We start from the raw sequence: 26,492 nt of genomic DNA on the forward strand, positions 1-26,492 counted from the left end.
GGGAGGTGGAAGTTTTGCTGGAAAATTCCTGACCAGCTCTAGTGATTAGTCCTGTCAACTTCCATGGGTCTACTTACATGCTTAAAGTTATCCAGGAGCTTCTGTACTTCTCTGGATTGGAGCCTAAATCTCTATCCTGCAGTAAATCTGCACCACTGTTCTAAATTTAAATGAACAAATAGTAAAAGGAAGACATTAAAAGTAGGTAGCAAAGAATTTCTATGCAGATATTGACAATCAAAGTTGTTATTTTAAGTCTGGTGTAAGCTAATTATTCTGTTACTATAAGAGTTATATCTATGGCCTGGTCCACACTAACCCCCCACTTCGAACTAAGGTACGCAAATTCAGCTACGTTAATAACGTAGCTGAATTCGAAGTACCTTAGTTCGAACTTACCGCGGGTCCAGACACGACAGGCAGGCTCCCCCGTCGATGCTGCGTACTCCTCTCGCTGAGCTGGAGTACTGGTGTCGACGGCAAGCACTTCTGGGATCGATCCGGGATCAATTTATCGCGTCTAGACAAGACACGATAAATCGATCCCAGAAGATCGATTGCTTACTGCCGGACCCGGAGGTAAGTGTAGACCTACCCTTTATGTTTTGTGTCTTACTACAAAGCACCTATCCACAGCTCTCAGTACTTATACTGTTTTATAAAAAAAAAAATATAGCATTCTGTTGGATCATTTCACAAGAATTCTCCCTAAAACTATCCATCAGTCCACTTATACCCCTCTCAACTTACCCATTCATATTCTTCCCTTAGTTCCTTCATGTAATTTATGGGACATTAAGGACTGAATTCAAAGCCCAATGTAACATTTTCAAATTGAATTTCAATGGCACTTAGACTCCTATGTCACCTATGTACTCACTTTTGGAAATTTTACCTTATATCCCTGTGTCCAATTCGGTGCTGAAGGGGGCCCATGAGAAAATTCTGCCAGCAAAATGAAAGAAGGGGTGGATTGATTTCTCTGTCCCTGGTGGCATTCTTCCCCCAATCTGAACAGTGCTAAATCATCCCTACCAGAGATGACTAGTTCTCAGGGCTCATAACAATACTTCTGAAGAGACAAATCTTTTGCCTTTGGAATAGACCAGATAGCACCATGAGACAGATATTTTCCAAACATTTCTTGGGGAAGCATACTCCCTGGGTTCCTCACAAGATCTTCACCTGCACAGACTGCAAAGGACACAAGTAAATCACTATGCTATACTATCAATCGACTCCAAATATTTTTCCAGGAATAAAGCAGTGGAGCTTAATATGAGTTTGCCAGCTCAGTGTTGCTGCCTCCTTCCTTATTATGATGTTGAGAAAAAATTATTGTTGAAATGGGAAAGAACATACATTGATTTCCCCAGGTCCTCTCCTCTTCTCTCAGCAAGCGCATGTATTTCTGGTTTGTGGTGTTTATCCCAGGTAAGGGGGAAAATGTTTGTGGTAGTCTCTTGTTTGAAATATGGGTGTCACCCAAGCACCACCATCTTGACCACTGTGTTAAATTATCAAAGGTTAATATATAAATTTAGCTTTCCTATAGATGAGAATCACTTTGCTGTTGTTTTGTGTTTACTAATGGACATTCTTCTGCTTTGTATCAAACAGTCAATGAAGGCTCAGGAGAAACCAATCAAAAAGAGACGTCCACTTGTGACATTTGCCAGTTTGGGGCAGAGTGTGATGAAGATGCAGAGGATGTTTGGTATAGTAATTTTACACATTTCTTCTGTAATTAATGTCCTATTATTTAAAGGTGTCATTGCTCAGAAACCCACCATGTGAGAGGATATTAAACAATAATGTACACCCTTTCCCTTGTCCTCCACCCAAAGTCCATTCATCGTACACATAGATAGAGACATTGCAAATCATGTTCTGTTGGATTGAGAGCACTTATTTGGAAGGGCAAACATGATACAGCTGGAAGACTGTCTCTAAACTGCAAGTGTAAAACAAACAGAAAGGAACAGATTAAGAAAAGAATAGGGAGGGAGTAATACCAAAGAAGGTTATTAGACATGGTGTTAGTCAGCTGACCCCATCCAAACACTGTGTTCTATGCACTACCAGTCAGGCATGAAATTATGAACATTGCTTCTCTTCAGTAAGGAAAGTTATGGATGTAGTAAGCTAGGAGAAAGCACATGATCAATTTGTGCTCATTTTGATCTGGTCCTGCCAAGCTTTCAAAGGCCTATGATTTTATTCTCAAAAAAAAAAAAAAAAACCTGGCTCTGAATCCAGTTAGCAAGAGAAATTGTGTCACTGAAAAATAGAAGCAAGATTCTTCATGATTATATGTCTGTAATAATGGAATGAGACTGAGTTAGAAAAAATTGCTTAATTTTGATTTCGTCTAAGAGTATTACACAAATCTTCTGTTTCCCAGTAGAATCTTCACACAATTATTCAGAAGTGCTTTGGTCATGCCTGTGTCAAAATAAAACCTTGTTAAAATTAATATCAGAAGTCACAGTCCAGTGGTTATAGTTTCAGATTTAGGTGAGCTTTTAAGTTGGAAGAGAAGGGAAGAATAGGGAAGTATAACTGGGTACATGATAATGTTATTAACCATGATAAGCTCTATATAATGCCAACATTTTTTTGTTTGTTTGAGGGAACATAACAGATAAAATAGCCTAATTCCCTTCCTTTGAAACATCTATGAAGAGCAACATAACTGTAGGAACTGAAGTGCACGGTCTTTATCGACAGGCAGTCTTTCTTCAGGGGAATACACTTTGGGGTGCAGGAGGCAGGGAAGGATACTTAGAAGGATGTTACTAGTTAATTTGTTAAGAGGTAGTAAACCAGATTTCAAAGCAGAAGTAAAAAGACCATGCTAAGGCTGTTAAAGAGTCGTTTTGAAGTCAACAGTTCATGTGCTACAACAGAGCTCTGTTTTCCCATTCCTGCCCCCTGATTTATTTTGGATAAATAAGAAATAAGTCGTCTTTGTGTAAGCCATTTTTATTATTATATTTCTGAAATGGAAGCAGGCTATGTATTGCGAGCCTAGATTTCTTTCAAATATACTGGGATTGAATTTCAGAATTTGCCATGAACCAAAGTCAATCACATTCCTTCATATCCATACACACAGATTTAGTGTGTGAAAAATAAATGCTCCAGATGAGGTGAATAACACACATCCGTTTATTATTTGATATTTTTATGTTTATCAAGTTTCAGAAACAAAATTTCTTTGATTATCTTACTTGACTGATTAGCTTTGTGGAGTCCAAATTAGGTCAACGGTTACTAGCAAGCATTGGGAACTGTTGTTATGAGGAAATTAGCCTTGAACTTTCAGTTTGTCCTATCAATCAGAAATTGTTCCGAAACCCTGGGGTTGGTGCTTGATTGACTCCAAGTAAGAGGAAAGCAGGCTGGTAGTAGAAACTGATCATAGAGAGCCGTGGATATGAAGCTGGCTGCTTGCCTAACACTTCTAGGGTGTCAGAGTAGATCAGAGAAGAGAGCACAGGTGTGATAGCAGATGTGGCTGGGATGCTAATGATTTAAAGGGACAATTAACATTATTCTCCATTACTACAGTCTGCTTTTTTTAAGTCCCTTGTTCCTGTTTTAGCTCTGTTTTGTCAGTCATTGTCAAATGCCACTCAGCTCAACAGAGCTATGTGTTGTCACTATTTTTAAAAAATTGTTTGACTTGTAAGACATTTGATCTATTAATGGCTCAACTACTGGGATTCTGTTAGGAGGCATGTTGCCCTGTAACAGATTATTTAAACTGATAGAATGGGTGTGGCCATTTTCTGGACAATTTGGAGAAATTTGTAATAAACAGATAGCTTTCTGCACGCATATTAGTCCATTTTACATTCTACCGTTGTAAGTGTGTGTGAGATCTGGCATTCCATTAGTGAACATCTTTACTGTGTTAAGAACAAAGACTATTCAGCTTGAAGTCTTTAATGTCTTGCTTCTTTTAATCTGTGAAATCTTCTTGTCACTAAGAGGATCGTGTATTGCTGGCACTGTTCCCACTTTTAATGCACTTTGCACCAGTGGGCTTCATGAATATTTAAAGTAGGGCAGTGGCTGTGCTCTTTAGCACTAGATTGCAATCTATTGGTAAATCCGACATGTTGTGTTGCTTACTTTGGGTTTGTATTTCTGAGCTTGCTAAGGAGTAATTGACTTTGCAAGACAGGGCTACTCAGTGTAACGCCTGAGAGAGATACAAAAGAAAATGGAGAATGAAACATAAGGTTCTGAACAGAGTAAAGTATTTTCGAGATTGTCCAAAAAGCATTTGACGACACTATTAAACTCTCAGCCAGTGTATAAATAGTACATATCAAATTGAGTGCCCTTTGATATGGTAAAGTGGCTTAGTGTCAGTGTACAACCATGTCAAAGACCCAGATCCAAGTCTTAATCTCTTGCTTTATAGACCATTGAGGGAGTAGGCATTCTTCCTACACTATGCTAGTCATGGTATGGAAAGATACCAAACAAGGTCTTAGATGTGTCCATTTAAGTGGAGTGATGTAACTAATAGAAATAAACCTTATAAATCTGCAGAATTTCCATAGCAGAAGAGATGGGGAAAGAACTGGAGTATTTTCTTAAATCAGGATTAAAAGCTAAAAACCTCTGATTTGTAAAGTGAATCAAAGTCAAAATGATGTATCAGGGTTAAGTAATATCCTTTTCTTTTGCATTTCAATATCAAAGTGTAGTGGGCTTGAGCCCTGCAAAGTGCATAGATTGTGCAGAATAAGACATGGTTAAAAGATTTGCACAGATGTATAAAGTATACAACAGAAAATAAACTCCTCTCCCCCAAAACATACACACTCCTTCCTAAAGGTATTAAGCAAAGAACTCTTTATCTCATATTTCATTTCTAATCACTAATATATATTGTGTAAATTCTACTAAAGGGGAAATGAACAAACCAGCTAGCAAAAGACATGTATCAGTATGTTTAAACTGCATTCTCATGCAAATAAACTGCATTATAGATGATAGATATTTGTACAAATATGATTCAGCTGTCAATAGCAACTACTCCTAAAATCAATAGCGCTCAAAAAATCAATATTTATCTTTATTATAGTAAAGAAGGAAAACGTAAAGGAAACTAATATCTGATTTTGTCGGCTTCCCAATCCACACAGCAATTAGGTCAGTCAGCATTGGGTCCCTTCCCTCTTCAATCAGTTGCTCTCAACCAGAGCATTTAAAAAATAGATGTACTACCAATTTTCGTATAAGGTACTAAAAGGTAGTTTGAAAGCCCACATACATTACAGGGGTATTGGCTGCTTCATGTTCAGCAGTGTGTGTAATAACTATGTGTGACCTACTTGTACTGGATTCAGAAGCAACCAGCTACTTTCGTATCTGCAGTACCCTGTGCATTTTATAGTACTGTGAGGTTATAATGCTTCATGTTGCTTTTTCTTGCTCCTCAGAGAGAAATTAGGTATTCGTTCACTGTCAGATATACTTGCAAAATGGTATTAAGTAAGGGAGAGTTAGCGCAATGTAGAAACTTCACTTCTGCAAAAGTTTGTGGTGGTCCACAAAAGGTATGTCTACACTGCAATCTCAGGGGGGATATAGTGTAGATATACTCACAGTAGCTTTAATCTAGTTAGCATGGCTAAAAATAGCCATTAGGACGCAGCAGCATGGTCTTCAGCATGCACTGTACAAGTCTGTCCAGAATCCTGGGTATGTAACTTTTTGAATACTGGGAACTTGATGCCACATCTGGCAAAATTGTTTTGTTTTACATTTTATACTGGTTTAGTTCAGACCCATTATTTGCTTCTCAATTCCACTAAAATTCTCACAACCATGTAGGTGACTTTGGATCCTAAGTCTCATTGCCCCTAAGTGCTTAGGTCTCTTTTGAAAATGGGACTTAAGCTTTTAGACTTTTGAGAATTTTGCCCTTCCTATCTATTAAGTTGGTACGATCCTTTAGAGGAACGTATTTTTCCTTTTAGAAGATTGTGTTTGTTTGCACAAACTTCTGCCCTTGCAGAGTCAAAGGATTTATTTTCCTAATAACATTATTTTAAAAAAATATAATAATGAACCTGGTTTTAACAGAAGCCAAGACTGTCTGAAATTACTTATACTTCATGTTGTTTTATTGTCAATATACTTTAGAATGTCCTGGTAAATAATTTAGTCTACCCCCAAAGAAACTGACAATACTTTCTCTATCGGGGAAGTCTCTTATGTAGACAATATTTCGTGATTTTCAATGTTCCTGAATAAATCATAAACCACATTTTGTTCTGTTTGTATCATTCACTACAGTCTGTTATGGGACCCGGTATTTGATACATAAATCTCTTGTCCAAATTGTAGATTCTGTAACATTTGGTTCAGGGGCAAAAAATGGCATCCAATTATAGCAAGAGCTCAATATGTGTTCTTGTATATAACCCAAAACAATAACATTAGATAGTAAAGCTAAAGGATTTGTTGTGCATACTTGATTTTTCAGATGTTAGTGCCATCTCTGCTCTCAACCTCCTGGATTGAAATTCTGGTCCCACCGAAGTCAATGGGGGAGTTTTGTCATTATCTTTATTGAGGCTAGAATTCCACCACACCACTGGAAATATGGAGTAACTTCCTTAAAGTCAGGGTTACACTAGTGTTAATGAGAGCAGAATTTGGCAGAGTGTAAATCCAGAGTAACTTCACTGACTGCAGTGGAATTATTTTGTGATGGTGAAATTGAGACTAGAATTTGGCTCACTGACTGCTTGGATTATTTCCAGGTAAATACCAATTTCTGAATAGCTAAAACTTGCTTATCAGCATTCAGAGGTTTTTTTGTTGTTATTGTTTCGTTTCTTGTCACGATACTCCCCTGCCCGATTCACAGTGGCTAAAATCTCCCATTGCTTTCAAATGGGGACTCAAACCCAACTGCTGCAGCCAAGATGGCTGCCCCCTATTTGGCATATGTGAGCTAAACGGGAGACAGTAAAGGAACAGAAAAATGTGTGTTTGTAGAAGATGGCAGAGAAGGAGAGTGTCGGGGGGATACTAAGTTAATGTCGAGGAGGAGAAAAAGAATGTGAGGTTCAATAGACTCTAAGGAGGAAAAAAGAAAATATGGGTAGCAGATGAATGTAAGGGACAAGTGGGGAACAGGAGACAGAGAGAACAGGGAAGGAGAATGTGAGGAGACAGGAGTCTGGGAGAGGCGGCAAGAGGGGAGGGATATTCAGAGGGACAAAAAGACAGCTCCTCCACCCCCCGGGCTAGGAGAAAGATACATGGAGTCCCCTACCCCCATAGCCAGCAAGGAGGCCTTTTGTTTTCGTGTGTGCACTTTGTGTGTATTGAAGGTTGATATTTCCCATCCAAAGTGTGCTGGCTGAGAGAGACATTAATGATACAAGAGACAGCTGGATAGTGTCTAAGGGAGCAGTTCTACTGGCATTTAGATCTTGGTATTGGACTGCATCAAAATGGCAGCTGAGCTACGCTCATTATAATGGTGTGCACATGTGGTCAGGCATTGTGCAAGGAAATAGGCATGCTTCTCTGTGCCCTGATTCAGTTTCCATGCACAGATGAATAGGTAGTCTACGGAACAACAAGAATCCATTTCCGTTCTCCTGTTAAACTGGGCACACGGTGCACATTTTCTTACTCCTCTGTTAAGGATCTGTATCAAACAATGACTGAGCTTTTTGATCCTAAGTAGCAAAATATCTACCAAATGGTTTACTGCAAACCTTTACTAACATTTGTTTAAAAATGGTTTTGGCAGTCTGTTTTGTACTCTGAATGTACCATAGGGCATTGAAAAGACCAGGCCCAACATCTGCCTTTTTGTGCAACATAAACAAAAGGATCCGTTTTGGCTTTGTAAGGGCAGAGTTCTGTGCTGATTGTACAAAGCTGAAGCCACCACTTTGTTATGTAACTCTGTGTCTAGGAGAAACTTGCCTCACAAGATTGTGAAAGTGCACAGACAGGATAATAGGAGAACGCACATCAAATATTAATGAGCATTGACACATAATCTTCTGTGTACATCAGGGCATTACAGCACGAAAGAACAAGCATAGGGACCTTGGACAGTAATGCATTTTTGCACCTATTTTCCCTGTCGAATTTTTTATTTTTTAAAAAAGCTCTCCCCACCTCACATGCCCTGCATTTAGCCAGAGTCATGGCCCTAGCAGTAAACTGACTGGTGCCTTGATGACGGCCTATTTAGTTGCAATAAAAAGCCGATTGGCCTAATGTGCAATCAAGAAAGAAGTGACATTTATTGTTTCAGTTTTATGATGCTGTGAACTGAGCAGGATTTGGAGCATTATAGTGCCTTCAGGGGGCAGGAGATCACAAGCAATGAATCATATTTATACCTTTTCCAATTTCCTACTAGCATTTTAGCAATAAATAGATTGTGTTATTGGGTTTTATGTAAGTATGTTTAAGAAAGTAGGAATGCAACTTTGTCGTTCAGAAATACATGGGTTTGCTAAATAGAGCAGCCGAGAATAAATGTGTGTAAAAAGCTGGGGAAGCACTGTCCCGTTTTCTGTCAAACATCCCAATAGCATGCTCCATCTCCCCCATCCTGCTTTATGTTAAACTATTAACTTAAAATTACACCCTTGGTGGAAGGTTGCAAGTTCATTCACACCTCCATGAGGGAGCAGGAAGGCCACAGTTTCTGTCACAAAACTCATCCATTTTTTTAAAAAGGGCATTAAATATAAGCATGACAAGAAATAACATGGACAACAGAATATGGTTGATGTCTACTGTTTGCAAACCACTGCTGGTGTGGAGTAACATGTTTCCCATGTGGTACTGGACAGAAACACAGCTATTCTTCTCCCTTGCCTTCCTCCTAAATGTTAGACAATCCTGTTTCCTTCCTGGGTAAAGACTTCCTCATAGAGCAAGTGTGTTCCTGTGAATGTCAAACCATAACTAAAAGCCCATATGCAGTATTTTTGTTCCTGGTTAGATCGTATCTACGACAGACTTCACCAGTCTCTTCTTACTCAGCCATGCATCCTCTTTTAACGCTTCTGGATAGTAACTAATTGAAACTGAACACATCCTCACCAGAATCAAGAAAGTGGGTGCTATTCAAGCAGAATCACAGTGGTTACCCTGTCACCCGCACATCATCTCCAACAAACAATGCCTTACATGCACAGTAACAATGAATTCCTTTTGCCTACTCGGCTCAGCTACATTTGTACTTTAACTTGATCCATTCTTTGGTCCTGAAGAAGTGTGGTTTCCTTATCATCTGTTAAGCTTGGCCTGATGAACTTCTCCATGAGACTGTAAATCTCATTCATTCATCAATCTTTTCTACCCCCTTATTGCTGTCTTTCTGGATCCAACCAAGACTCCTGATGCCAACCAGCCAACGCCTGCTTGTTGCGTGACAATAAAGAGAAAAGAGACAGCATGTTTCATTCACTGCCCATTGCTGAATAATAATACTGAGCTTTGTTTAGGGCTTTTCACCCATAGATCTTAAAGCACTTTACAAAAGAGGGTATCATTATCCCCATCTTACAGAGGTGAAGAGACTTGCTCAAGGTCACACAACAGGTCAGTGACGGACGTTAGACCCCAGGTCTCCTGACTCCCAGTCTGAGGGCCTATTGACTGCACCATGTTCTGACTTTTAGCAACATCCTTCCTAGAACTCTTCCAGACAGTAGTCCCATGCTGGCCGCTATAGAGAGTGAAATGTAATTACTGCAGATACAGAGATACTACAGGGTATGTGCAAGGCCTCCAGGAATGTAAAGATAATCCTGTGAAAATTTCATTAAACAGCTAGACTGGATTTTAGACTGATCCTGAGTCAGATCAGGAACGCTTCATTTTACCTCCCGCTACATAGCAGGGGTTGGGGGTCAGCCACCTTTTAGCATAGCTTCCCTCACTTCCTTGGATCCCACAGATGGCTCTCCTCAGAGTCGGGATTTGCTCAGGGAATGAGGGGTGGGAACTCGGGTTGGAAATTGGAAGCAGATGGTCTGGAGTTGATTGGGGTGGGGCACATCATTCCCCTTGCACCTCACTCCCCACTGCACTCCGGGGAGATTACCAGGAAAAAGCAAGAAATAAGGTGGGTGAGGTAATATCTTATCGTTTAAGCTTACACAGAGTTCTTCTTCAGGTCTCTGCGTAAGCTCAAAAGCTTGTCTCTTTCACCAACATCCAATATCCAGTAAAATATATTACCTTACCACCTTGTCTCTCTAATATCCTGGGACCAACACAGCTACAACAACACTGCATAGGAAAAAGAAATAGAGCAGAGCTGTTCTGCAGTGGTCCTGAATCCCCCTTCGAGGGGTGTGCCCAGGGCAGCCAGAAAGGGAGGGCAGACTGGGACCCAGAGCCAGTGCACATGGCATCTTGCAGATCCCCTTGGAGGAAGACATTTAGAGGACATGCCCCACTGATTAATTTATGGGGTGCTCCCATACTTATGGAGCAACTGGGGATGAATGCTACAAAAAGATTCTTGCAGAGATTTCCTTCCACTTAACCCCTTCCCACAGATTTTATGGGAGGGGGCAAACTGGCCTCCCTGCAGATCTTTCAGACCTCAATTCCCATGGAGGGCCCTAATGCTCTTCTCCTAGATGGAAAGGCAAAGTGAGAACACGAAAGAACAAAATAAAACTTTACCTTTGACTCCCACCTTTTCGATACTACAGCACTCTGTGAGCAAACCTAACCTTTGAAAGCCTGCGGCCATTTGCAGGCCTACATGACAAGGCACTTCATACAATTAGGTATCTTTTTCTTGATTCTATTCTGTGTTGCAAATTAATATGAAACATGGTGACTAATTGCAATGGTTCACGTTACTTAATTGGATTCAAAATACAATGAGCGAACATCCTAGCAGTCCAAGGCGCACACAGCAATAAAAGATCCATGCGATAAATGTTTACGCAGAGAGACTGTTGCTGGTGCTTTGGTTTAACGCAGACTGCAGCAATGTGAAGGACACATGAAGTGTAGGCAAAACGTACAAATGCATTTTTTATTCTCTGTGCTTCGTACTACGTACCGGCTCATACTTGAATTTAGGATGTGCATGTAATTTGACTGTTCTTATTCCTACCAAATTAGTATACAGATTTATTTATTTTTGCCATTCCTTTTCAAAAACCTATCGTGAGCTATGTAGTTATCTGGTTTCTCTATGTGCACTGTATGTCCCCACTTCAGCACAGGCTGTTTACACGACTTTGTCAGTTCACTTTAAAGTGGAACAATATTTTAAAAAATAAAATGAGACATTTATTGTGCCCTTAAGGTGTTAACATACAATCCAGTAAACCATTAAGGGCACCAGAGACATGTGCAAGCTAGATGAAGGTTGTATTATAATTGGTACTTTGAATTGTAAGAGGGAAGCAAAGGCGAAGATTTAATGCAAGGGCTTTTTTTGGTTGGTTTATTTTGTTTGAAAACGTGATAAAGAACATTACAAAATAAATGAAAAGAGAATTAGGGATCAGTTTTCAGTGTCTTTCATAGTGGATTACCTATGTAGTTCTAGCTGTCCGCACTAGAGCCATAAGTATGTGGGGCCATACCTCAGCTGGTATAAATCAGTGTAGCTCCATTAATGAAGCTAGCTTGTGATTCAAATGTAATTACTCACACGAGTATAGTTTGCCTGTGTGTGTAAAATCAGGCGACAGACACTTTCTAAATAACCTATGCAAGGCTGCCATAATTAATGAATTTTTTAAAATCCATACATTTTTCTTTAATGTTGCCAGTGACTTCCTGCTATTAAAAAGCAGAAGCATGGCAGCTGTACAATTATTATTCCAGCTCCTGGCGCTATACTACAGCCGTGCTTCTCTATTACATTGCATTTGGTATGCAAGGCAGGGCAGCGATAAATATATTCACCATTTCAGTGCATTTTAGTTTGACATATGTCCAGTAAACAGCATTTTGGTCTATCGCAGTCAAAAAAATCACTTGATTATTCAGTGCTTCTTTCCGTTACGATGCTTTGGGGTCCTTCAAATCATTTTCATTATGTACTATATAATAATAACAATCTCTGTGCAGTGTCCTGAAAATTCCTTCCATGGTGTGTGTGATTTCTAATTGTTTGAATAACAGCATGCAATTGAAATGCCATGCAGAAATGTAGCTGCACCCTTAGGGAATCAAGCTTTTCTCCTTTTAGTCTTAGTGAAGACAAACATTTGAACAGTGGAAACAGGTAAAACATCATGGGAAGCCACTGCAAAAATCAGATGTTCTAAACTGCTTACCACCAGCACAGGCCTCTAAATGACAAAAAGAAAATAAATAAATAAAAAGGCATTTGAAATGAGTCATTTTGTTGTTTTTACTCATGATCTTGCAGAAAAGGAGAAAGCTCTACAGACCCTGGAAACACATTTAAAATGCTATTTTTATGCTGGCATTATAAAATATATATTTTATGTTATTTTGCAATCCAGGTAATGTTTTTCATAAGCCTGGAAAATAAAGCAAAGTTTGCTCTGTTGTATATGGCGCATCTATCTCTTTTAAGTCTCTCAGTTACATAGCTTTAAAAGATACAGTGGCATTTCAATCTGTTTCTTAGCATAGGCAAATCTTGGCGTATTGCTTGAAAATAGTGCAAAAAAATTGTAAAGTCACCTTAGTAGGTAAGCTGGCAGACGATATTGTCTAGTGTCTGGAACAACATTTATGAGTCAGACTCTTGGGGTGTATTCCTGACTCTGAAGTGGTTTAGTTCAAGACCATAGGCAAGTCGCCAAAGCCCTATATTGACTTCTGTGGGCTTTGGATGAGACCACAAATGTCTGTGTCCCACAGTTTACCTCTCTCTAAAATGGGTATAATAAGTAATAATACAGACCTCTCAGGGACATATTGAGGCTTAGTTAACTAACTGTTTATTAAGTGCTCTGAGGTCTGTAGATGAAAGCTGTATAAATACTGAGCCTGCTCAATAATGGAGAACACCAATTCTTAGGGTGCCAGTAGCATGCCAGGTGTACTATGACTCGGAGGCAAGTACTGTTGGTGCTTCAGCAGCTAGGCCTTGAAGGTGCTAGTCCTGGTGGGGCCTAATAACCACTCAGACATGAAGCTAAGTCAAACCTTTTACTAGGGCTGGCAGGAAAAGGGAAGGGTTTGCAAATGCCCTAGGTGCAGAGGCTTAAACAGCTACAGTTCAAAGTGAACAATAGCGGTTCTTGTTTGGTAGGGTTACCATACGTCTGGATTTTCCGGACATGTCCGGCTTTTTGGTCATCAAATCCCCGTCCAGGGGGAAATTCCAAAAAGCTGGACATGTCCGGGAAAATAGGGAGGGGTCGTGGGGCTTGGATCCGTGCTGGGGCCGGCGCCGTTTGGCCGGGGCCAGGGCCGGTGCTGGGGCCGGGGCTGGACGGGCCGGTGCCCCGGGGCCCGATCCGAGCTGGAGTCGCTGGGGCCGGAGCCGCTCGTCTGGGGCTGGTGCCCGTGCCCCAGGGCCTGAGCCGAGTTGGAGCTGCTGGGGCCGGGGCTGGCGCGCTCCGCCGGAACCGGGGCCAGCGCCCCTGGGGCCCGAGCCAAGCTGGGCTGGAGCCGCCGGGGCCAGAGCCGCTTGGCCGGGGCCGGTGTCCCGGGGCCCGAGCCAAGCTGGAACCGCCGGGGCCGGGGCGGGCCGGGCCAGGGCTGGCACGCTCCGCCAGAACCGGGGCCGGTGCCCTGGGGCCCGAGCCATGCTGGAACCGCTGGGGCTGCCGGGCCGGGGCTGGCGCCCCAGGGCCCGAGCCAGGCCTGAGCCGCTCGGCCTGGGGGCCAGACTGGGCCGCGCCTTCTCGCACCCTCCGCCCCAGCTTACCTGCTGCTTGCCTCTCTGTTTCAGGCTTCCCGCGAACATTTGATTCGCGGGAAGCAGGGGAGGGGGAGGAGCAGGCGGGCGGAGCGTTCAGGGGAGGGAGCGGAGTTGGGCGGGGGCTTTGGGAAAGGGGCGGAGTTGGGGTGGGGCCGGGCGGAGTTGGGGCAGAGGCAGGGCCCCTTGGAGTGGCCTCTTTTTCTTAGTTTAAAAAATGGTAACCCTATTGTTTGGGTCCCTGAGGGCAGCCCAACTGAGAGTCAGGGCTATTCAGGCCTAATGCCAGCTGAGTCTCTATTCAAGCAAATAGGAGCTTGTGGGTTTCCAAGCCAGACTCAGCTAGTGTGTCTTAATCGGGCTCCTCTTCACTGGCTCACTGCGCCGCTGCTGTGGTTTCCCCATAAGCCCACACAGTTTTGCACCAGGCTGTAACAGTCATAGCCTGTTTCACATTCAGTTCTGCATATGGTTCCTGGGGAATCTTTTCTGCACCTCCTGGCTGTCCATGTGACCCCTGCACCCAGATTCTCTGCAGCTCCTGGCTTGCCATGTAGCTGCTGCTTCCTCAACAGAGTCTAGCCACTTCCTGGTTCAGACCTTTCCCCTTATTGCCCAGCAGGAAGGGAATATATAGTGGGGAGGGCACTGATGGGAGTCGTTCCCTGCTTAGTGAATCCATCACAACTGCTGGATAAGTGCTGTTCTTGGTTCAAATCCTGAAGCGGGTGTACATGCAAACCCCAATAAGCAATATAAATCAGCTGCAGACAAGACCAGCCCATCTTGAGGATGGCTGCTATTGGGTAGATTAGAAATGGGTAGAGTAGGGCACCTATACCTGTTCCATTGTCAGGAGGTGTAGAGCTGCTTGTGTAATTGAGCATCCCTACCTGTATCCTGGCACAGACACGTGCTACTATAAAATGAGCAACTCACTTGCAATGTATAATGTTCACCAGGGCTATAGTAAGCATGCATCATTCTGATTTACTGCAGAATACACAGACTCTTTTGGGCTAGGAAACAGATGTTAGTTTTAATAGCGCTTGTATTTCAATGTTCCTGCCAGTAGAATTAACGAAGACACCCCATGTACTAAAAAGAAAAGCATTGCGGGAATCAGAATGAAATAGAAGGCATTTTGCATTAATGACTGGCATCTTTATGCCAGAAAATACTGCCATGGTAGTTTTAGATGTAAATTATATGCCACATTCAGAGGGCTCTCTTTTGTATGGAAATGCCAGCGTTCAAATCAGAAAACTGAGTTTCTGGCCAATGTGTTTTAGTTAACGCAGTGTAAAATAAATTTTGCCCACTAGGGGAAAAATTGAGGCTTTGCTGTTTTATGAAAAAAAAAATCAATTTATAATTGTTTTTTGCAATGTTTCCTGCAAAATTGAAGAAAAGTTTTGCCTGTGAAGACTTAGGGGAGTAAAAAGTGTTATCTGCATGAAATATCTTTTTGCCTGGAGAAAATACATGAAAATTTTAGATTTATTCCAAGATGAAATTTTCGCTGTAAAATAATGTGTTCCTAGATAGCGATGGCAAGAGGTTACCTTTGCCTAAATTAGCACATGCAATCAAATATAACTTTTTCTGGCAAAAATAACAACACATTTATATTTACATATCTCTAGTTCCTGCATCCTTGCCTGTTCATTTATATGCCTTGATTCTTGATTGACAACAATTTCTCTTTGTGACAGATTTATTGCATAATCAGCTAGGCACAGGGCATTAGTCATTTTCATTAAGTACCATTTGCAGGTATCTGAAATAGAATTTTCTGACACTTTGGTTCCAGATGCAAATGATCAGTGTAGTCTAAATATGAATTTTTAATAAATAGAGGTAGTATCAACATGCTCTCAGATTTCTAAACTAAAGAAGGGCTATCTAAAGTGTGTTGAATAGTGAACTGTTGTCACTGCACGCTCATGCTGAATAAAATACTCCAGAACTGACTCTATTTTAACAGTACTTTCCTCCTTTTCTTGCATCCTCCTCATAAAAGCCACATAAAGAGCCTTCTTTTTGCTACACAGATAAATTGTCATTATTCCTCAATAATATGTTGTTGAAAGCAGAGTCCAAACATTTGCCTGCAGAGTGCAGTTCCTTACAAAGGTGTAATAGCATAATCATAAGAGGGACACATGGTGTAATATAAATCACTCTACTGCTATAGTCCCATACACTAAAGGGAGAAATAAAAATAGAGAAATCTCCTGTTCCTTCTGGACAAACAACTGCCCTCTCTTTATTCATACCCCTTCTTAAATTACACTTCCACCACAGTTCCTTTCAGCGACAGTCCTCCATGGCCATTGATCCTTTCCATTGCAGCCTTCTCCCTGTTCGCTATACAGGCAAGGACTTTCTCAGTGCCCAATAAATAATACCGTTTAATGAGGAGGGCTGTATCTACAAAAGTTTGAAAGGGGAAGTCAGGGACCATCACACTTGTCAATGCACTAGCCTTTCATTTCTTGGTGGGGTGTCAAATTTCACAGGTAGAAAATTAGTTTGGCAGTTGGCATCCTAAATTCATCCATATCCAATAGTGGCAATTTGATATGATGGTTAGTGCTAACCTCAGAGAAATTCAGGAAAGGAGCTTTCAGCTCAAAAGCAAGCTGTGTAGGTATAACTGCATAGGGAAGCTTGCATCCAGCTTACCAGCATCATGCCTGCCTCAAGCTCGTACTAGTCTCCCACATGCAATCCAATGATCTTCTCCACTACATTACCCAACATCACTTGCAACATGGATTTCATCCTAAATTAGCTTTTGGCTGACTTTATGTCCTCACAATGTGGTGATTGCAACATCAAAACTCTGGGCTGCTTAAGGGACTTAGTCCAAAATCACGCTGACTGGTCAGAAATCCTTTCAGCTTGGCAGTCGGTTAGTTTTTTTGCTTTAGCAATCACCCAATTATAACATCCAACTAAAGTAAAATAATGAAATGAAATGCTGGGTGTCAAGCTGCAGCTAGATATAATCATAGGAAGGGAAATAAAATAAGCCTATCGAAAGGTAGATTCATCAGAAAACATGGCACTGACCCCGAAGATTAGACCGGGACACAGTAAGCAGTGTTTAAAAATAGTTTACAATGTCAGCTATTTTGCAATCTTCTGAAGTATGAGACCATCACTTGAAAAGTGTTGTGGATCCATAGACTGAGTTGAGGATTTCTTATTTCTTCACAAAGCCCATAGAATATCAGCTACCATCTTGGAATTGCACCTTTCCCACAGCTGCTTTTAAAGCTTTTCTTACCACAGCAGGCATATTTAAACATTGCACATGTATTTGATGTGTGCTCTTGGGTAGAGTTTCACCCTGTGAGCCCTGGGAGATCTCATTGACCTTCTCATGGCTTCTTGAGCCTGAGGAATGCACAGTCAGCCTTTATATTACCACACTTTTCTCAACGCTATACTTAGTAGTACAGAAATGAAATAGATTTATTGATATAGCTATAATTGGAAGTCATAGCCATGATGATAAAATGGTCAAATGATCAAATTACTTAAAATCAGAGACATCCTGAAGTGCCTTGGGGACTGGGAAACTGCTGTATTGGCATGGTCTGCGGTGAGACGCACAGCCATTCAGTGACTTCCTTACACAGCAGTAAGCATCCCTCTCAGCCTCAAACAGAGGAAGTGGAGGGAAACCTTGAGAATCCTGCCAAAAGGTCTTGAGACAGATACAGCCACCACCGAAATGGATTGGACCAATTTGATCTTCACTTGGGAGAGAGAAACAAAAGTTGGCCAGTTTGGAGTCTGAAAAAATCAAGTGTTACAGATCAAGTGTGAGAGAAGAAAAGCATTTGGATAGGATGTGAAATATGGGCACAGTAGGACTAATGAAAGTGGAAAAGTGCCATGACCCAGGACTTTATATGTACAGGACCTGGGCCCTCACACAAAGGTTCAAGTCCTGAAGTTCATACTTAGATCTTTCTCAGACAAAATTCACATTGACTTCATTAGGAGTTTTGTTCAACCAAGTCTTCAGGATTGTCTCAATACTTTTTAATAGAGCCGGGTCCTGTTTAGCATGTATGTTGTATCAGGAAGCTAAAGCATCTTCATCTATGGCCCCAGCACCCATTCCTTAATCTGTTCCTGAATATGCAAAGTGCCATTAATAGTTTTGTTTTTTATATTACTGAGCCACATTATATAGAATGATGCATGATGCACTGTGAGTGGATGCATATATATAGATTAGATAAGACTAGAACAAAGGTCCCTTTCCTCTATATTTCAGAATTCTCTTAAAGTATTCTTGACTTTTTGGGCTTGGTCCGAGTGAAATAGTTGGGAATCTACCTGTTTCTCTGGTTTATAATGTGTAGTTGAATGTTACCATTTACATAGTAAAAGGAATACCATAAATTAAAGAGGACCTGCAGTTGATTTCAATAGGAGTTAGGTATCAGAGGGGTAGCCGTGTTAGTCGGGATCTGTAAAAAGCAACAAAGTGTCCTGTGGCACCTTATAGACTAACAGAAGTATTGGAGCATAAGCTTTTGTGGGTGAATACCCACTTCGTCAGATGCGACGTTTTCACCCACGAAAGCTTATGCTCCAATACTTCTGTTTGTCTATAAGGTGCCACGGGTCACTTTTTAATAGGAGTTAGGTATCTAGGTGCTTTTAAAATCTCACTAGGCACCTATCTATATCTTTGGGTCCCTAAATGCCTTCAAAAATCTGGCCTCTACATCACTAGGCCATTTATAAAAATGGAACATAGGCTCCTAAGCCACCAGGGCATTTTTGGAAATTTTATATGTAGTCAGATAGTCCTTCCCTGTAGCATATTCCTTTTTTTTCATCGCTTTCTCATGAACTTTATTTTCTCTGGACTTGAAGTCCAAAGGTATATTAACCTACACTCCATTTTTATAGGAAAATTTGGAGAATTTAAGCTCTTTCTGAATTGTTATTACCACGGGGAACATATGGTTCGTTGTGTACCATCTGAAATGCAAATAGAGGAGCTGTGTGGAAAAAATCCAGATTACTTCAGCAGTAAATAGTTCCTATAATGAGTTAGAATTTATTAAAATGAGCAAGACCTTCCTAAGATTTTTTTTTTTTTTACTGGGGAAGTAAATATTTTAGTGGAGTAAAATGTTCCTATTATATGATAAGAAAGTTCTTATGAAATTGACCAATTTTTTCATTTCATTTTCATTTCACTTGTCATGTACATTAGTGCTGTTCAGATTAGGATTACAAAACAGAATTTCTATTTATTGGCATGGTTTAACTCCTGATTTACACTAGTGTCTGAGGGAAATCAGGACCTGTATATATGTAACTTAATGCAATATTTTTTTCAAGCTATTTTATGTATAATATTTCATCAAGAAAAGTAAAATGTAAATAGTGAGTTTTAGATTAATTGTGGTGTTCGCTTAACAGCAAATTCTATAGTTAAGGATACAAAATCATTTAATTTATAACCCTCTGTTTTCACCCTTTCCCTGCTTTGGGGCTGAAGATTTGCACACGTTGTGAACATTTTAGGAAAATTTCACAGGAACCAATTTTGCCCTTTTTTGAGTAATGGGAGTCTGAAAAGAAAATCTCTATTGAAACTACTGTCTCAGGCACAAACCAAGGAGAGTAACGAGGAGCAACTTAGTCACTGCTCTATTACCTCAACTTCAGTTTGTGCAACAGATCACATGTAGTATGTACTCCTTGGAAACTGCACATTCCCTGGGTGCATTCTACTGATTGCTGAAGTTCTAACCGCTCACTCTCTCTGGCCATGTCTATATTACCATGTATGTTGTCAAAACTTATGTCACTCAGGAATGTGAAGAAACACACCCCTGAGTGACACAAGTTTCCCACACATAAGTGTTAGTGTGCACAATACTATGTCGGCGGGAGATGCTCTCCTGCCGACAGAGCTGCCCAGAGGATTCAGAGGGCCTGGGGTCTTCGGTGGCGGCGGGCTCCCGCTGCCAAATTGCCGCCGAAGACCCGGCGCTTTGGCAGCGGGTCCCGGGGCGGAAGGACCCCCCGTTGCTGAATTGCCGCCGAAGATCTGGAGTGGAAGACGCTCCGGGGGCCCGAGCCCCACGAGAGTTTTCTGGAGCCCCTGGAGCAAGTGAAGGACCCCGCTCCAGGGGCCCCGAAAAACTCTCGTGGGGGCCCTTGCGGGGCCTGGGGCAAATTGCCCCACTTGCCCCCCCCCAGGCGGCCCTGCCTGCTGACATAGCTACTGCCACACATTGGGGGTGGTTAATTATGTCGTCAAGCGCGAGCTCTCCTATCGGCATAGAGCAGCTACACGAGCGATCTTACAGCGGCACAGCGGCATCAGTACAGCTGTGCTGCTGCAAGGTCTCTACTGTAGACAAAGCCTCTGTCTGTGTCCAAGCTTTTCCACCAACGCTGTCACATTGGGCACCCACACGTTTACTCTCAATTGTCTGGCAAGTGGTCCCCATCTCCGTTGTGAGCGTGAGGTGGATTGACTTGGAATGGGGTGTAAAAGTTAATGAATAAGAGTGCCAGTAAATTGTGGCAGCATTGTCATGACCTTAACTTTGCAAGATGAGAACTGTGAGGTCAGCATTATGGGATTTAGGCACTGCTGGTAGGCAGGAGATAAAGAATCAGCAGCATCGCTCTGCATCAGAGGCAGGAGGATCAAAAGAGCAGGAAGAGTTTAGAGGACAGTATATGCACAATCGCATACTCAGAAGAGCTACAGCAGCTGCAGGGTTAGACCATTGGCATAGTCCGCAAGCAGAATCCCACTGTTGTTTCTGTCGACATTACTGAAGCTGATCTGTGTATCGTGCGCAGTCACAGGGCTATCAGCATGCCTTTGCTGCTGCTGACAGGCATCACGCCATCAGTGATGATCATGAGACAGGAGAAGCAAAGGAAACAAACAGCAGTCCTGTGCTTGTGGTGCGGCTGCTATGTCTTCTGAACAGTGGAGGTGCTTGCCCTGGAGCAGAATACTGGAGACAAGTGGGCCTCCTCCTGACTGCCGTGGCTGAGTGGTGACTCCGCTGATTCCTTCTGATTCCCCCTCCATATTAATATCTCAGAGGTTCCATGTCCATATGTTTGTCTGGATGCAGAGTTGACATGTCAGATGAATCCCTCCTTTCAAATTCAGCAGTTGCACTCTGTGGACAAACTGCCCCCGGTCTCTGTCTCTCTCTCTCACAATTGCTTCCTTGAGTGCCTGTTCTTACTGTTCAAGTCTGGTTAATTTGACCTAATTTGGCGGCCGCAGCTCTCTAAGATCCACATACTGAACTGCTTGAGTTGGAAGATGACCAATGTTGGGGAAACCTGGCTGCAGCTCTGAGGTGGCCCCCATGTGTCTGGCTACAGACCCTTAATTAAGATACCTTATTTGGAGAACTGCCCATTTTATTTCCGAATGTGCAACCACCAGGGGTGAAAGTAACTTCAGGGACTTACCTGTACATGGGGCGGCCAGGGTCCTGGGCAAGGTGTGGGGGGCAGCTCTGGGGCCCTGGAATGGGCGGGGCCTTGGGCAGAAGGGGCGGGGCTTGGGCCAGACTTCCCCAGCCAGCCCTTCAGTGCTGCCCAGCCCGCGCCCCGGGCCCTTTAAATCGCCGCCGGAGCCCCAGGGTAGCAGCAGCGGCCTGGAGCCTTTTAAATCGCCAGGCCCCAGGGCAGCTGCCCCTTTTGCCCCCTACCCCGCATCAGTGGTGCTGCCTGTATGGTCGGCTGTGTACCGGCTTTCTTACCAGTACGCCGGACCGGACCGGCGTACTTTCACCTCTGACAACCACCTCTGTTACTAATGTGCTTGACTGTCTCCATTTTGAAGCTCATTCTGCAACTCTTCAATGCACAGAACTCCCACTGAAGTCAGATCAGAAGAGAACCCTGATCATTCTCATGGAGCTGTGTCTCCCTTCTAACATGGTTTACTAATAATAAATGTGAGACTTATTAGAATCTCAAGTAGGGGAAAATGAAAGCAATTCCTAGGCACACTTCCTAAAGTGTGGCCTCAATAAACAGACAAAGACAGTAGGCCTCTGTCATCAGAAAGCAACAGAGCTGCTTCTAACGAGGCTGTTCCTCAGGGTGTCCTAGTAATCAGTGTGTGCCTTAGAACCTTAAAACTAGGAAATCAGCAGACAGTCGGTGTTTTGATTGGCTCAGAGGCAGGACACACCGCCACTCAGAAAAGTCAAGATGCTGACCTTCCTGAACCACATGGCAGGTTCAGCTAAACAGGGAGCTATAAACCATACTGTGTGACAAAACCAAACCAAGCCTCAAAAATGTACCACAAGAGCTGTTCTGACATGTTTCCTGAGATTGATTGTAACTAGTGAAAAAAGATTTTGGATAAAATTTTCAGAAGTGCCTAAGTAACTGAGGTCTGGTCTACACGACAGACCTATATCGGTATAATTACATTGCTCAGGGGTGTGAAAAATCCACACCCTTGAACGAAGTAGCTATACCAATGTATACGCCCCCACCCCCGGGTAGACAGCGCTATGTCAGCAGGAGAGCTTCTCCTGCTGACATAGCTGCTGCCTCTCGGGGAGGTGGATTAACTACACTAACAGGAGAGCTCGTCGGCTTAGAGCACCTTTGTTAAAGTGCTAGAGCAGCACAGCTGCATCGGTGTAGCTGCGCCAATCAGTGTTTTAAGTGTAATTTACCCTTAGTCTCTTAAGTGCCATTTTCAGAAGAGATCTAGGCACTATTGGAGCCTTAGGCCTTGTCTACACTGTCAAGTTTCTGCACAGGACAGCAGCTTTCTGTGTTGTAACTCCCGAGGTGTACACACTGCCAAGCCACTTCGTGCGCAGAAACTGCGCAGTTGCAGCGCTGTAAAAAAACCACCCCGGGGAGAGGCGTACAGCTTTCTGTGCCAGTGTTTTCAGTGCCAGTGTAGACACTCTGGTCGATTACAGAGCTGCATTTAGCCTCTGGGAGGTGTCCCACAATGCCTGTTCTTGCCTCTCTGGTCATCGGTTTTGAACTCTACTGCCCTGCCTTTGGGGATGCGTGCAATGGTCTCAGTGCATCTTTCCAGATGACCATGCCTGCTCCACACACCAGGCGATCCCCTGCTTGGAGCAATGCCAAGCTGCTGGACCTCATCAGCATTTGGGGAGAGGAGGCTGTCCAGTCCCAGCTGCGCTCCAGCCGTAGGACTTATGATACCTTTGGACAGATTTCACGATGCATGACAGAAAGGGGCCATGACCGGGACACACTGCAATGCAGGGTCAAAGTGAAGGAGCTGCGAAACGCCTACCACAAGGCTCAGGAGGCAAACCGCCACGCCAGTGCTGCGCCCACGAGCTGCCGGTTCTACAAAGAGCTGGACACGATACTTGGTGGTGACCCCACCTCCACTGCAAAGTCCACTGTGGATACTTCGTTGACTCATGTGCCAGTCAAGAGTGGATCGAGCCAGGAGAAGGAAATCTTGGAAAAGGATGTGGAGGGGAGGGGGACCCAGAGGCAGAGGATGACTCGGAGGCCAGAGATGCATGCAGCCAGGAGCTCTTCTCTACCCCGGAGGAGGCTAGCCAGTCACAGTTGTCGGATCTTGATGAAGCACAAACAAGAGAGGAGGCCCCTGGTAAGTGGCTTTGATTTTGGGAATCGCTGAAGCGAGTTGTTGAGGGCAGGAGGGTTGCAGAAAGTAGGCTTGTATCTGTCTGATGTGCGTACCACCACATGCCTAGTCTGAGCGGCAGAACAGGGTGTTGATTGACTCCCTTACTTAATGGGAATATGCCTCAGATCTCCAGGAAACTCTCATGGAGATACTGGGCAATCTGCTGCCACAGGTTCTTTGGCAGAGCGGCTACTCACCATTGTGGGGGTCTTGTGGCTCATGTGTGCTTGCCTGGGGTCAGCCAGTTAGTGACAGGTATGTGAATAGTGCCTGTGTCTTAAATAACTGAATCAATGGTGTGTGTGTTGCAAACAATACTGCTTCTGTAAAATGTTGCATTTTGGCTTCACAGAGATGACCTTGGCAGCCTAGCCTCCCTCTTCGTTATCGGCAGCAGAACGGCTGCACAGAATTAGAAAGCGGCCAAGAAGAACTCAGGAAGACTTTCTGTGTGAGGTCACAATGCACTCTATGGCCGAAAAACAAGAATAGAAGGAGTGGTGGGATAGTGAGAAGAGGGACCAAAAGGAGATCGCGGCGTGCCAGAACAAAGCCACAGAGCGCCTCTTAAATGTTCTGGAGCGCCAAGCGGACACGCTCCAGGTGTTACTAGCACTGCAAACTGACAAGCTCCGTGCCTGCCCTCCCTTGCAGCTGCTCTCACAAAACTCTTTCCCATGCGCTCCCCAGACACCACCAACACACTCTTATGAACCTCCTGGATCCAGGCTGTATCCGCAGCATTCCACTCCTCCCCCCTCACAGTCCAGCAATGCGGACTCCCAGTACCCACTGCACTCAACACCCCTCCCTCTGCAGTTTAGCCCTGCTGAAGTACAGTACCTGCTGCACTGTACTCCAAAGGAGAAGGTTGGATATGATAGTTGGACATACACAAATCTTTAACCATCCCGGGACCCCACCTCCTGGGACCTTCCCTTCCCCCATCCCCCAGTGCTGATGTGTTTTTTTTTGTTTGTCTCTCTCTTCCAGTTGTTGTTTTTTAATAAAATAATTGTGTTGGTTTGAAAGCAATCTTTATTCTATGAATTGAAAGCAAATAGAGCCCTGCAAAGCAACAGGCAATTTTCTTAAACCTTCCTAGCGCATCGTCTGCCCCAGGGATTGCAACCTTTGGCACGCAGCCCTCCAGGGTAAGCTTCCTGGCGGGCCGGGGCAGTTTGTTTACCTGCTGCGTCCACAGGTTCAGCTGATTGCAGCTCCCACTGGCCGCGGTTCGCTGCTCCAGGCCAATGGGGGCTGTGGGAAGCAGCGCGGGCCGAGGGATGTGCTGTGGGATAACTTCCCAGAGTGCACCGCTCTGAATACTACTGCAAGTGCCGCAAGTGTGAACATGCTATTGCACAGGCAGCTGACAGCATTAACACACAACAGTGGTTTCCCTTCAGCGCTCTCTGAGCAGTGCTGTAACTCTGCCAGTTAGACATATCCTTAATTTCCCTGAGAGTCAATGAGACTTTGGCTCCTTGGTCACTTTTGAAAATGTTATGTCTTGTGCACAGCTTCGTCTCTGACATTGGAAGAGTTAGCGGGACAAGGAGGGTGAGGTATTATCTTTTATAAGACTGACTTCTATTGATGAAAGAGCCACACAGAGCTCTTCTCCAGGCCTAGGAAAGGTACAATCAGTGTCACAGCTAAATACAAGGTGGAACAGGTTGTTTAGCATAAGTAGTTAACACATTATAAAAGACTATTCGAGGTGAAGTGGCCAGTTGACATCTCTCCAATCACAGGACAAATGTGAGGGCTAGGGGGTTATAAGTTGCTGTAATGAACCATAAATCCAGTGTCTTTATTAAGATCACAATTTTTAGCATCTAGCAAAGTTATGAATTTAAGCTTCCGGACTCATGTTTTGAAGGTGTTGTGCAGGTTTCCTTTGAGGATGAGGACTGCGAGGTCAGATATGGAGTGATCGTTCTGTGAAAAGTGTTCACCCACAGGTGATAGGATGTTCTTTGTTTTCTATCATTTTTTGGTATGAGTTCATTTGAGAGCACAGTGATTGTTTGGTTTTACCCACATAGTTGTTTTTGGAGTGTGGTGGATTAGATGTGCCATGTGTTGTGATAGGTATATGTAGGCCCAATGGATCTTGAAAGGCATCTTGGGGGAGAGCGGGTGTTGGTCACTGTAGCAGTGGAGAAAGATACGTCCACAGGTTGTGCATCTGTTGTTATGGCAGGGTCTGATGTTGCTTTGAGTTGGTGGGTCCTGGTCTGTGTGTCCTGGAAGAGTTAAAATAGCATCCATCTGTGGTCATGCTGACACTGAATTGCCTAACAGCCATACAACATACAGATTCAGGAGGTACCAGCATGATGGTTTTATAAACGAGAAAAGAATATATCTGGGTTTGGGTATGATTTCACTTCTGGTTGGTTATTTACTTTATTTTCTGGCTTTAGGGTGAGGGAAGCTGTAGCATTATCTTTTATGCCAATGTATCTTTAATTACGTCAAAGGTGCCTACAGTCTGGGATAAATATTATAAATGTTTATATATAATCATGAATTGAAATAAATATGTACATATACAACGTGATATATTATGGGTCAGATTCACAGCTGGTCACAGTTCCATAGAGTTCATCGGCCGGCACCATGGCAGCTCACGCCAGCTGAGGATCTGCCTGTATGTACAGTAATTCCTCACTTAACGTCCTCCCGCTTAACGTTGTTTCAAAGTTACATCGCTGCTCAATTAGGGAACATGCTCATTTAAAGTTGTGCAATCCTCCCTTATAATGTCATTTGGCTGCCTGCTCTGTCCGCTGCTTGTAAGATTCTGTGGAAGAGCAGCGACTTTACAAGGGAACATTGCACAAGTTCCTCTTCTCCGCCTCCTCACCCTCCCTCCCAGCGCTTCCCCCACTGCCAAACAGC

At 43.3% G+C, this 26,492-nt stretch overlaps 1 protein-coding gene across 1 annotated transcript in view; it reads left to right on the forward strand.

Annotated features, from left to right (window-relative positions):
• TMEFF2 (transmembrane protein with EGF like and two follistatin like domains 2) overlaps positions 1-26,492 on the forward strand; it is a 173,559-nt gene that overhangs the window by 93,161 nt on the left and 53,906 nt on the right. The window contains exon 5 of the mRNA XM_054043332.1: positions 1,621-1,717. Within this exon, the coding sequence (XP_053899307.1) occupies positions 1,621-1,717 (97 nt within the window). The remainder of the gene's footprint in view (positions 1-1,620; positions 1,718-26,492) is intronic.

The sequence above is a fragment of the Malaclemys terrapin genome, chromosome 11, assembly GCF_027887155.1.
Source record: "Malaclemys terrapin pileata isolate rMalTer1 chromosome 11, rMalTer1.hap1, whole genome shotgun sequence".
NCBI classification, from domain to species: Eukaryota; Metazoa; Chordata; order Testudines; family Emydidae; genus Malaclemys; species Malaclemys terrapin.